General features: G+C 60.0%; 1 protein-coding gene across 2 annotated transcripts in view; it reads left to right on the forward strand.

The window, feature by feature from the left end:
• IL21R (interleukin 21 receptor) overlaps window positions 1–11,375 on the forward strand; it is a 35,007-nt gene extending 23,632 nt beyond the window's left edge. For both annotated transcript variants that reach the window (XM_066275489.1, XM_066275491.1), the window contains exons 4-9: window positions 807–1,006; window positions 4,946–5,094; window positions 6,030–6,207; window positions 6,622–6,721; window positions 8,152–8,233; window positions 9,998–11,375. In XM_066275489.1, coding sequence (XP_066131586.1) covers window positions 807–1,006; window positions 4,946–5,094; window positions 6,030–6,207; window positions 6,622–6,721; window positions 8,152–8,233; window positions 9,998–10,759 — 1,471 coding nt within the window. In that variant the 3' untranslated portion in view covers window positions 10,760–11,375. The remainder of the gene's footprint in view (window positions 1–806; window positions 1,007–4,945; window positions 5,095–6,029; window positions 6,208–6,621; window positions 6,722–8,151; window positions 8,234–9,997) is intronic.
• Window positions 11,376–13,299: the final 1,924 nt, after the last annotated feature.

A 13,299-nucleotide genomic window follows, 5' to 3' on the forward strand; every position in this document is an offset into this window, starting at 1 on the left:
AGGCCACTGAGGAGTCTCAGGCAGGGGAATGACAGGGAGTTTTTAAAGGCCCCCTGTGCTGCTGTGCAAGGAAAATAGATGGCGGGGAGTGTGGGCCAGGGAAGACAGTCCCGGCCGGAGGCCTGGAGAGCGTTTACGGGAGAACTTCCTATTCCAACAAGCCTTCAGCAGAGACCTGAGCCCCTGTGCCCATATGGGCCCTGGAGGGTGAGCATGTTCAGAGGTGGCCCATGGATTTGTGGGCAGGGACATAAATAGCTGGTGAACTTCTCTATGTACTCGAAAACCCATTGCTTCTGCCCAGTGGGAGTCAAAAGGCCAGAGCATGTCCCCCAACCCTATGTGAGCCTCCTCCCTGGAAGTCCACCCAGAGCAGGGACCGAGCTTCATTCTGCACTTATCCTGGTCCTTAGCACAGGCGTTCCTGGGCGTTCGGGGCGTGTGATGGAGGAGAGTGGGCAGGGGACCTGAAATGCTTAGCGTCCTTCCTGCAGGACAGAGACCCCGTTGATGGGCCTGACAGGGACAGATTTAGGCTCAGTCCAGGCAAGAATGGCTCACATTTCTGAAGTGGCAAGTTCCTGCTCTCAATGAGATAGCGAGTTCCTGGTCTTCTGGAGGCATGCGAGGGGAGCCTGGACTCAGGCCCGGGGACACTTCAGGGGAGGGTACACCTTCCCTGGGAAAGGGCTGGTTGGATGAGGTGACCTCAAGTCCTTCCCCCCCGAGATTCTGGGCTTCTGTGCTGGCCCTGTGCCCTGAGTCCCACCGGCCCCCAGCCATGACCAGCTGCTCTGTCCTTGAAGGCAAGACCCGTACGGAGAACTGGCGGATGAGGTCACCTCTTGCAGCCTCCACCGGTCTACCCACAATACCACGCACACACAGTACACATGCCACATGGATATGTTCAACTTCATGGCTGACGAAATCTTCAGTGTCAACATGACAGACCCGTCTGGCAACCACTCCCAGGAGTGTGGCAGCTTTGTCCTGGCGGAGAGCAGTGAGTACTTCTTGGAGGAGGAACCCAGGTGGGGGTTGGTTGGACCCCCATGCTCCCTGGACTGGGCCGCGCCCACCCCCTTCTCCCGCGAGAGTTCTGCCCTTTAGATGCGCTGCTGTTTACTGAGGTGTGACGGGTGACAACAGGGTCTGGGCCTGGACCGGAGAGAGGCAGCAGGGGTATGACGGGAGCTCGACTAGGGCCGGGACCTTGGGCTCCAGTTCTGGTGCGGCCCCTGCCTAGTGGTGACCTTGCACTGTGACTGAGGGTCCTGTAACTCTGACCCTCTGGGACTGTGCCCCACCACGAGGCAGGTCACAAGAGAAAAAGCTCCCCGAGTTTTCTCCCATTCGTGAGCTCCAGTGGGGCCTGCAATTCCCTCCTCGCTGGAGGCAGGGAGGAAGCCGGGGGCAGAAGGGACCTGGCTGGTGGAAGCAGTTGTCCTTGTGGGTCCAGAACCAGGGTGGAGCGGGGACAGGCCCAGAAGGCGGCTTTTACTGTGTGTGTGTGTGTGTGTGTGTGCGCGCGTGCGCATGTGTCCCAGTGGGGTGTCCCGGCAGCAGGGAGAGGCCCGTCTGCAGAGGCAAACACAAATTGCAGAGAGCATCCCGCCCTCAGGAAGGCTCAGCCCTGAGGTTTGGGGGTTCTGTCCCTAGGTCCCCAGTGGGGTGTCCCGGCAGCAGGGAGAGGTCCGTCCGCAGAGGCAAACACAAACTGCAGAGCGCATCCCGCCCTCAGGAAGGCTCAGCCCTGAGGTTTGGGGGTTCTGTCCCTAGATCCCCAGTGGGGTGTCCCGGCAGCAGGGAGAGGCCCGTCTGCAGAGGCAAACACAAATTGCAGAGAGCATCCCGCCCTCAGGAAGGCTCAGCCCTGAGGTTTGGGGGTTCTGTCCCTAGGTCCCCAGTGGGGTGTCCCGGCAGCAGGGAGAGGCCGTCCCCAGAGGCAAACAAACTGCAGAGAGCATCCCGCCCTCAGGAAGGCTCAGCCCTGAGGTTTGGGGGTTCTGTCCCTAGGTCCCCAGTGGGGTGTCCCGGCAGCAGGGAGAGGTCCGTCCGCAGAGGCAAACACAAACTGCAGAGCGCATCCCACCCTCAGGAAGGCTCAGCCCTGAGGTTTGGGGGTTCTGTCCCTAGGCCCCCAGTGGGGTGTCCCGGCAGCAGGGAGAGGTCCGTCCCCAGAGGCAAACAAACTGCAGAGCGCATCCCGCCCTCAGGAAGGCTCAGCCCTGAGGTTTGGGGGTTCTGTCCCTAGGCCCCCAGTGGGGTGTCCCGGCAGCAGGGAGAGGTCCGTCCGCAGAGGCAAACACAAACTGCAGAGTGCATCCCGCCCTCAGGAAGGCTCAGCCCTGAGGTTTGGGGGTTCTGTCCCTAGATCCCCAGTGGGGTATCCCAGCAGCAGGGAGAGGTCCGTCCGCAGAGGCAAACAGAAACTGCAGAGCGCATCCCGCCCTCAGGAAGGCTCAGCCCTGAGGTTTGGGGGTTCTGTCCCTAGGTCCCCAGTGGGGTGTCCCGGCAGCAGGGAGAGGCCGTCCCCAGAGGCAAACAAACTGCAGAGAGCAGCCCGCCCTCAGGAAGGCTCAGCCCTGAGGTTTGGGGGTTCTGTCCCTAGGCCCCCAGTGGGGTGTCCCGGCAGCAGGGAGAGGCTGTCCCCAGAGGCAAACAAACTGCAGAGAGCAGCCCGCCCTCAGGAAGGCTCAGCCCTGAGGTTTGGGGGTTCTGTCCCTAGGTCCCCAGTGGGGTGTCCCGGCAGCAGGGAGAGGTCCGTCCGCAGAGGCAAACAGAAACTGCAGAGCGCATCCCGCCCTCAGGAAGGCTCAGCCCTGAGGTTTGGGGGTTCTGTCCCTAGGTCCCCAGTGGGGTGTCCCAGCAGCAGGGAGAGGCCGTCCCCAGAGGCAAACAAACTGCAGAGCGCATCCCGCCCTCAGGAAGGCTCAGCCCTGAGGTTCGGGGGTTCTGTCCCTAGGCCCCCAGTGGTGGGACAAGGGAATCGGCAGGTGTCTCTCACTCACACTCGGGTGGTCCATGTTATAGCACTTTGCTGAGTGAATGTCACGCCACAGAGGGTGTGAGCAAAGCTTCAGACACACTCAGACTTACACACACACACAGCCCCACCCTCAAAGGCACAGATGACTCACCAACTCCTGCCCTAGACAGCACAGACACAGGCGCCCACACTGTCTCTCAGGCGTGCACACATGCATGTACACACATGCATGTACACATGTGCACACATACTCAGCCATGTCTGTAGACCCAGCTGTGGTGAGTTCGCAGGCAGCGGTGCCCGGCCGTTGCCCTGGGGGAGCTGAGCAGGCAGCCCCGCCCACTGCAGAGGCAAGCACAGGACAGGGTTGCCACTCCACCGTGCAGGGGGGCTCCACGTTGCATTTCTCTTGGGCCCGCTCACTCCTGCCCTCCCCGCTGGGGTCTGGGGCCAGGCCAGGCTCGGATGTGGCTGGAGGCGGCACTCTGCTCCCCGAGCACCCTCTCCAGTCCCTCCTCTTCCTGGGCCCTGGGCTGTGACAGCATCTGCGGAGTTCCTCCCGGCCTGGGTCCCCACCAGCCAGCCCGAGCCACGTCAGGCAGTGACCAGCCAGGCTTCCCGCGGCCTGGGGAGGAGAACAGAGGGTTCGGGAGCCAGTCCAGTTCAGAGGGACCCCTCGCGGAAACAGCGGCAGGAAAGCCCTCAGCAGGCCCCTGCCCGGGCACCTCCCCACTCCCCCGGCCCGGGCCGAGGCGGAAGCCGCTCAGGGCCCCTTCAGAAAAGCAGAATTGAGCAAATATTTCCTGAGGGTCCACTGTGTGCCAGATCCTCTCCTCAGAGGTGCAGGCACAGCACTGACCCAGGACAGCCCAACCTCCGGCCCAAGGAGCTAAGCTCCCCCCGGAGAGGGGGTGGCTGGTGGCCAGGGCCACGGCGACGGTTAGATGGTGGCACACAGACCTCAGAGAAGGCGAGTGTGCACAGGGGCCCGTGGCCTCTCCTTCCAGGGACACAGCGTGTGTCACCCGGTTCCCCGAAGGTATCTCCTCTGTTAGTGCGGTCCCATGAATTCTCGCCCTGAGTGGTAAGGACTGTGTCCCTCTCACGCAAGAGGAAATGAAGGCACGTGCCCTGTGGTGTCCTGCTCAGGCTGTAAAACAAATTGGGGCTGAGAACTGGAAGCTGGGCTCTGAGCCTGGCCGGAGGAGCGCCCCGGAGGCCGTGGGATGGGATCCAGACCTTTGTTCCTGCACTTCCCAGACGACATCCGTGAGATGAGGCAGTCGGGTCCCTGGGCCACCGTGGCCACAGGGACAGCTCGTCAGACTGCCCAGGGCAGACGGCCCCGCAGGCACCCGGGAGTGGAAGCTTCCTCCATGAGCACTACACACAGCATCGGTCATTAGAGCATAATTATGCACAGTGTCATTAATTAGCACCAATGCTCATTAGAGTCTTTTGACTCCTTAGGGAAGCCGGAGCTCAAAGAACCGATATCCTCGTTTACAGCAGAAGCAGGGGGACAGTGGGCCTGGCCCACAGGGAGCTCAGAAAGTTTTCGTGTTAGTAACTAACTTTAACACTTGAGAGATGTTTCACAACGATCTGAGTTTCCAGGGTTTTTTTCCTTCCTGGCCACCCGGGTCTGCAGTCCTGTCTGGCCGCCGTGGACTGGGCCTGAGTCGTGTCGCCCCCTTCAGCCCGGGAGGTCCCTAAACCCGCTTCCCGCCATCTCTGTCACCTGTCCGCCTCTTAGTGGCAGCCCCAGTCTAGTCTAAGTCTCTCATTTTTCAGATGAATAAACTGAGGCCCAGAGGGTAGGGGGCGCTTTACCGGAAGTCACTGGGGGATACTGATCCTGATCGTAAAAATGGATGGGTCCTCAAACCTTCCTCAGTGGCTACAAACTCTCACCTATTTTATCTTTCTGGCTTTTTTTTTATTTTTTTTAAGTCAAGCCATCTCCTCCTTTCAACGTGACTGTGACCTTCTCAGACGGACGTTATAACATCTCTTGGAGCTCCCATTATGACTCGTACATGTTCAAGGGCAAACTTCAGTATGAGCTGCAGTACAGGAAGCGAGGGGACCTCTGGACCCTGGTGAGACTGCAGGGAATCCAGGAGGCGGGGCAGTACTGAGCATCCGGGTGGGGGATGGGCCCGGCCAGCACCTCTGTCACAGCCGAGAAGGGGACCCCAGGACACACCAAGGACAGAAGCTCCCGCTCCACGCCCTCTCCTCATCTCTGCCTGTGGGAACGCTTCCTTCCTGGCCCTGCCTCCTCCTCTGTGGGCGCGACAGAGAGGAAGGATTGGCGCTTCCGCTGTTGCCACCTTGAGTCTAGTGACAGTCGAAGCCTCGGAAATGGGGCCATTTGGAGGAGTCACCCTAAGTCCACTTTGTGTAGGGTGGCCATAGTTAAAGAGTTCTAAAAGTATCAATAACCGGAACGCCCAGCGTTAGAAGGACCATTGAATCAAATGCGGAGGTTCTAGCAGTGGCCTTTGTTTAGAGTGTTGGAAAGTTCCGGAATGGCCCACTATTTAAAGGAGTTCTAGAATTATCTACCCTTTAGAATGGCCCCAGTTGAAGATTTTCCACAAATGCCATTGTTTAGAATGGCCCCAGTGGAAGACTTCCGGAGGTATCCATTGCTAAGATGTTTGTAGTTGAAGACCTTTCAATGCCCACTGTAGAGAATGCCCGCTGTGGAAGAATTCGAAAAGTGTCCCCTGTCTGGAATGCAGCCAGTTAAACATTGCCGGGAAGCCGCCATTGCTGCTCCTGGGACATTCCCAGTCCCAGCAGGGAGGGTCCCCTCTTGAAGGACCAGAGAGAAGCAGACCAAAGCATTGTATCACAGGCCAGGCCGAGACAGGGCCCCTGGCTCCGTGCTGCCCACGCTGGAATGGGCAGAACTCAAGCTGGGGGCCTGGCAGGAGGACTTCAGCCTCCTGGGTGGAGCTGGTGACGCGGGTTGTGCCGAAGGCAGCTGCGTGGCCTGACCCGGGGCGTCCTTTCCCTGTGCCGGCAGACTCCAGGGAGAAAGCTGATCTCCGTGGACACGAGAAGCGTCTCGCTCCTCCCCTTGGAGTTCCACAGGGGCTCCAGCTACGAGCTGCAGGTGCGCGCGGGGCCACAGCCCGGCTCCATCTTCCGGGGAGCCTGGAGTGAGTGGAGTAAACCCGTCATCTTTCAGACCCAGCCAGAAGGTCGGTGGACACCCCACTCTTTGTGCCAAACCTTGTCCCCAGCCCTGGGTTTCCAGCAGGGTTGGAAGGTATCCCCCCAGTTGCAGACATTTGACTTTTCTGGAGCCCCTGCCTGCCAGGCCCTGTGTGTGGTGCAGGGGGCTCCTCCTGGCAGGCTGTACATACTCCTCATAATAGCTCTGTGAAGTAAACATCAATATCCCCATTCTGCAGATGAGATAACTGAGGCTCCATGACATAAAGTCCCTTGCCTGGGTGGGAATGAGATGCCAGCCCCTATCCATATCACTTCAAGACACCAGCAGCCTTCCCACCCGCATCCACTCCACCCAGACCCATCGCCCACGGTGTCCACTCTGGGTGGGCTCTAGCAGCGATGAGGGCCCCCCGACCCAGTGTTCGCTTCTTCCCCAGAGATAAAGGGAGGCTGGCACATGGGCCTGCTGTACGTCTTCCTGGTCTTCCTGGCCCCCATCCTCGTCTACTTAGGGCTGAAGATCCGCCTGCCTTGGAGGTGAGGCCAGGGGTTCAGGGAGATGGGGGAGGGGTCCAGTCTGGGCCACAGCCCCTTTATGACTCACGGGGGGCTGGGGACACCCTGTCATCATGACGGTGAAAATGACCGTGGTGGTGACAATGACCAGCTCCCCCTGTTCTACGCGCTGGGCGCTGGGCAGAGCCCTCACTGAGCCTTCACAGCAGCCTGTGAGCTTGATGCCCCGCCATCACCGCCATCGGACAAATCAGGAAACTGAGGCACAGAGTTGTCAAGGAACTTGCCCAAAGTTGCAGGGCTCTAAAATAAAGGGGGGGGGACTTTGACCCTGGCCTCTAAATGGTGGCTTCGGCTGCGATTGTGTCCGGTGAATTTTAAGCCTTGGTTCCTGAGGGGACGGGGCACCGCCAGGTGGGGCTGACAACCTCGACTTCAACCCGAGGTTTGTCTTTTTTTTTTTTTTTTTTTTTGTATTTTTCTGAAGCTGGAAACGGGGAGAGACAGTCAGACAGACTCCGCATGCGTCCGACCGGGATCCACCCGGCACGCCCCCCAGGGGCGACGCTCTGCCCACCAGGGGGCGATGCTCTGCCCATCTGGGGCATCGCTCTGTCACAACCAGAGCCACTCTAGTGCCTGGGGCAGAGGCCAAGGAGCCATCCCCAGTGCCCGGGCCATCTTTGCTCCAATGGAGCCTCGGCTGCAGGAGGGGAAGAGAGAGACAGAGAGGAAGGAGAGGGAGAGGGGTGGAGAAGCAGATGGGCGCTTCTCCTGTGTGCCCTGGCCGGGAATCGAACCCAGGACTTCTGCACGCCAGGCCAACGCTCTACCGCTGAGCCAACCAGCCAGGGCCTATCTTTTTTTTATATATTGGTTTCTGTTGAACACAGTCATTGAGATTAAAAATAAACCATAAGCTCTCCTGGCCTCCGTGAGCGCTGCGGGCTGCACAGGCCCGGCTGTGTGTGCTGAGCCGTCGCTGCGTGGCAGGCTCATCTGTTCATCACCATCCTAGATGACGGAGGCAGCGGCAGTGGGGGCGGGGGCAGGAGGGGTACCGTGTGGTCAGGAGTGGCAGCTTGGCGCTGGGCGCTGGATGCACCCACCCACTTCCGCACAGCCCTGCGGACCTGGCGCTGCCCACCCAGGTCCTGGAGGAGGAGGCTGAGGCTCAGAAGGGCAGCGCCGCCCAGCACACCACAGGCTGCCGAGCCTTTAAACTCTCTGCTCCTTCAGAGCCTGCGGGACGACTCGCTGCCCTCAGTTCGCAGATGTGGACATTGAGGCCCCAAGCAGGCGGGGGGCTCTGGGCAGGGTGGCAAGGAGGTGCCGGGCTGTGCCTTGGGAGTCGCTGAGTCTCCTACAGGACAAAGTTGGGGAGCCTCGAGGGGGAGGCCGGGCTGCCCTCTGGGAGAGCTGGGGGGCTCACCTCATCTCTGTCCTCCCAGGCTGTGGAAGGTGTGGGTGCAGGTGCCCAGCCCAGAGCCGTTCTTTCAGCCCCTGTATGTGGACCACAGCGGTAACTTCAAGGTGAGAGCCCACCCCCCCCACCGCACCCCCCAGTGACAGCCTTTGAAACCATCACCCTCTCCCTCTCCGGGGGCCCAGCCAGGCCAGCAGCCAGACCTCGGTCTTGGCAGCTGCCAAGTGCAGGAAGTAATTACGGGGACGAAACTAAACCAGATCCTGCAACCCCTTCCTGTGCCCGTGGGCCAGGTGTGCCCTTGGGCCTCAGGTTGGCTTCCTGGCCCTTAGATGCCCCTGATATGGGAGTGGAGAGGGAGCAGGTTCTGGGAAAGGCATGGCACCTGCAGAACACACCCGCCCCCTGCCAAGCTTCAGCCACAGCAGCCGCCACCAACGCCCACGGCTTCCCTGGGCCCATTTACCGCTCAGCACCCACCCGGCGGTGGCGGGAGGGGCCGTCCCACCGAGAGGATGTGGTGTCGTGGGAGGGGCAGCCGCTGCTCCAGCAGAGCCTGGAAGCCAGGAGACGTGGACGGGAGCGTTGACTGAGCTCCTGCTGTCGGTCGGAGCAGAGCTGTGCTGAGTGCTCTCAGCCTCCACCGCCTTCATTCCCACGCAGCTGCAGCCCCTGTGGGCTGGGGGCGCCATCCTCCCCGGGAGACCTGCAAGGAGACCCAGGCTCAGATCGGAGAGGTGGCCTGGCCGGAGGCTCGCTGCCTTCGGCTCGCAGATGTGGACATTGAGGCCCAGGGCGGGGAAGGGTGTGGGGGCAGGGTGGCAAGGAGGTACCTGGCTATGTCTTGGGAGGCTCCGTCCAGATCTCCTACAGGACAAAGTTGGGGGGCATCCGAGGGGAAGACCGGGCTGCCCTCTGGGAGATCTGGGGGGCTCACCTCATCTCGGCCCTCCCAGGCTGGGGAAAGTGTGGGTGCAGCGTGGGCCCCAGCCCACATGGGGTGGACCCTCTTTTCTTCCCTCCACACCTTCCCGGAAGCTCAGACGTCACATCTATTTCGTATTGATTTTACCAACACTCCCGCAGCACTCGCTGTGTACAGGGCACTCTGTTCGAGCCTCCCAGATATTATAATTAACTCACTCTATCCTCACAACCACCCTGTGGAGTGGGTACTATTAGCAGGCCCATTTTACAGGTGAGAAAACTAAGGCACAGAGAAGGTAATTAACTGTCTCAAAGCCACACAGCTGAGAAATGACTTCAAATTAGCGGTAGTGGCTACATCAGGGTCCTAAATATGAATTTTCCAAGGGTGATAGGCTCAAATCTGGGAGAGTCCAGTTCTCAGGGATTCTCTCTGCTGATTGGTTGGAGACCCTGAGTCAAGAGGAGGGTCCTTAATGCTTACGGGCTGCTGCCTCAGTCCCTCATGACTCTATAGCCTTTTCCCGCCCTGCACACAGAGGTCATTCCAAGAAGATTGTCACTGATACACACTGCTCCATTCATGTAGTTCCTAAACATTTATTGGCCACCTGCTGTGTGCCAGACACTGTGTGAGCCTCTGGGGGTACAGCTGTGACCAGAAGAACTGGGGCTCCTGCCCTGGCCGAGTGTCCACTGAGCGGGGACACCAACAGGAGAATGCTGGGTTTCCAGTTATGTCTGGAGGAAATAAAACAGGGAACAGGGTGAGGGCTCTGTCACTCAGACTTCAGACTTTTCTGCCCCCATGTCACCCCAGCTGGGGAGGTTTGGCCCCTATCCCCACACAGACCCCAGGCCACTGGGCCACCCGTGATCTGAGTTTATATGCCCCACCTGGCCCCCATCCCATCGTGACTTTCCCTCCCCGTTCTCTCTCACAGAAATGGGTGGGCACACCCTTCCCTGCCTCCAGCCTGGCACTGGGCCCCTGGAGCCCGGGGGCGCTCTCGACCCTGGAGACCTACAACTGCTGCCCACCCCTGAGCGCAGCCAAGGGGCTGGCGCCCACCGAGCTGCCTGCGGATCTGGTGGAAGCGGACAGCGCGCCTGAGCCCGGCTCCTGGGGCCCCGCCCCCGGCACCTCGGACGGCTTGGGCAGCTCCGCCTACAGCCAGGAGGGGGACCGGCCTTACGGCCTGGTGTCCATCGACACGGTGACGGTGCTGAATGCAGAAGAGTCCTGCGCCTGGCCCTGTACCTGTGGGGAAGATGGCTACCCAGCCTTGAACCTGGACGCCGGCCTGGAGCCTGGCCCGGCCGCTGAGGACCCGCTGTTGGGAACCGGGGCCACAGTCTTGTCCTGTGGCTGCGTTGCAGCTGGTGATGCTGCCGGGCTGGGGGGCCCCTTGGGCAGCCTCCTCGATAAACTGACGCTGCCCCTTGACGATGAGGCGGCTTGGGCGCCAGCGCCGCCGTGGCAGGGCGGGGGGCAGTCCGGGGTGGTGTCCGACAGCGAGGCGGGCTCGCCCCCCGCCGGCCTGGACATGGACACGTTTGACAGCGGCTTCGCAGGCTCCGACTGCGGCAGCCCCGTGGAGTGCGACTTCAGCAGCGCCAGGGACGAAGGGCCTCCCAGGAGCTACCTCCGCCAGTGGGTGGTCATGGCCCCTCCCGCAGCCGGGCCCGCGCCCCAGGCCAGCTAGCGAGGCCGGCAGGCCGCTGGGACCTGGCTGGGCCTCCGGGCCGTGGGACGCGGCCACCCGGGCTGGGCTGTGAAGAGGCTGCAGCCCCTGCTGTCCTCGACGGGGCCCTGAGCCTGGAGTTTATAGAGGGCGTGTGCGGCTCGCCAGCACACCCCTGCGCCTGCGTGTGTGAGCAGCACGCGTGCCTGTGGGCACAGGGTGGCAGCGTCCCTCCCTGCCAGGCACATGGAGGGCTCCTGAGTCACACGCTGAGAGTCTGGTCCAGTGCTGCCCACAGAGCCTCCTGGGACCAGGACACTGCCTGTGACAGAGCCCGCCCTACCCCCCAGGTCCCGTGCCTCCGGGAGCCACCAGAAGTCCCTACTGTTCCTTAACCAGCTTTCAGGCGCGGGAAGACTGCGGAGGGGGGCAGTACGAGGCGTGTGCGAGGTCTGAGTCTCCACTCGGGTGCCTCGCGGCTGTGCCGCCCCGGGCGACTTACCCCCCTCCTCTGGGCTGGGGTTTCCTGTCTGGACGATGGGGACGGCACGGCTGACCCTGGGGAGGAGCCAGTGGAGTCGCCCACCCCGTGCGCAGCCCACAGCAGACCCTCAATAAACGTCAGCTTCCTTCCTTCTGCGGTGGGACCGAGGCTCTTGCTGGAGGTGGGTGGGGGCGCGAAGGCGGCCAGAGCCCAGCACCTGCGGGCTGTCCCCACCCTGCAGAGGGACACGGAGGGAGCGGGGGTTTCCGGGCTTAAAATCAGTCAGCCTTTCTCTTACGACAGCTCCCCACCAACCAAAGTTTCCTTTTCTGGCTCCTTCTGCCCATTAAAGAAAAATTATTTATTGACTTTTGATAGAGAGGAAGGGAGAGAGAGAGAGAGAGGGACAGAAACATCGATCTGTTCCTGTGTGTGTCCTGACGAGGGATCCAACCCTCGACCTTGCCTATGAGGATGATGCTCTAACCAACCGAGCTATTTGGTCAGGGCTCCTTCTGCCTGTTTTAAACTCCCCTTTATGCGCCCAAGAAATATTCATTGAGCACTCACGGTATGTGCTAGGCATTGTGCCCAGTGCCTGGGTACAGGGTGGGAAGCACAGGCCCCCCCCCCACCCGCCTGGCACTCACAGAGGGGGTCAGGGGCAGACAAGAATCGGTGGTAATGACACAGCCCTCTTGTTCCCCTGGCATCTTATTTACTGATCCAGAGAGTTAGGGGGAAGTCAAGTTTTTATCGATGATTTGTCAAAGAATCTATTGAAATGTGAATTAAGAAGCCAAGAACATAGTTCTTAGCTATGTTTTGAAGGCACCTTATTCAACATCAGTTTTGCACAGGAGGCAGATATAAATGCTACATATTGCACACAACTCACTTGAAAAAAATTTTTTTCCCATTGATTTGAGAGAAAGAGATAAGAATGGAGAGAGAGAGAGAGAGAGAGAGAGAGAGAGAGAGAGAGGGAGATGAGCATCAACTCGTTCCACTTAGTTGCTTAATTTAGTTGTGCACACAGTGGTTGCTTCTCACATGTGCCCTGACCAGGGATCAAACCCACGACCTTGGTGTGCCAGGATGGTGCTTATCCACTGAGCCACTTGGCTAGAGCCTCATTTTTTTTTTTTAAAGAAAATAGACTGTTGCAGTGGATACAGTGTTGGCCCGGGATGGTGAGGACCCTGTTTGAAACCCTGAGGTCGCTGGCTTGAGCGCAGGGTCACCAGCTTGAGCGTGGGGTCATAGACATGACCCCATGATCGCTGGCTTGAGCCCAAAGATTGCTGGCTTGAAGCCCAAGGTCTCTGGCTTGAGCAAGGGGTCACTCGCTCTGCTGTAGCCCCCAGGTCAAGGCACATATGAGAAAGCAATCAATGAACAACTAAGGTGCAGCAGCTATGAGTTGATGCTTCTCATCTCTCACTACAAAAAAAAAAAAAAAGTATTTTCCCTGAGGGTTTTGACCTTTAGAGGAGGTGTTTGAAGACCACCAAGCTGGGTGAAGGCTGCAGGAAGGCTGATTCAGAGGCCTGCTCCCGGGGCCCCGAGGGGGACCCCACCCTGGGCTGGGACCCCCAGCCTGTCGTCCCCCCAGGGGCCAGGCTGTGGGGCGATGCTCTGGCTTCCCCGCCCTCTTGGATGAGTCTGAGCTAGAAGCTGGTCCAGCTGAAAGCGTCTCAGTGACTCATCTGTCCAACTGGGTGGTCGGGAAGAGTTACCGAGATAATACTTGGGTCCCTGGTGTGGAAAGTTCTAGAGCATCAATGGCTTTACTAGTGGGACTATTAACCTGGCTTCATCTGTATGCGGCTCAGACGGCAGCACAGACCTGAAACTCCATCGCCTGCACATGTGAACAGCCCTGGCGACCCACCGTCACCCTGGAGACACTGGAGCCAAGGTGTGCTGTGGTTTTCACACTCTCTTGGGAGCAGGGGGCTCGAGAAGCCACTGGGTCACAGGCTCCCTCGGGCAGCGGCTCCGCTCTGCACACACGGAGCTGTATGCTGGGGGGGGCTCCGCTCTGCACACACGGAGCTGTATGCTGGGGGGTGGG

The sequence above is a fragment of the Saccopteryx bilineata genome, chromosome 4 (genome assembly GCF_036850765.1).
Source record: "Saccopteryx bilineata isolate mSacBil1 chromosome 4, mSacBil1_pri_phased_curated, whole genome shotgun sequence".
Classification (NCBI taxonomy): Eukaryota; Metazoa; Chordata; class Mammalia; order Chiroptera; family Emballonuridae; genus Saccopteryx; species Saccopteryx bilineata.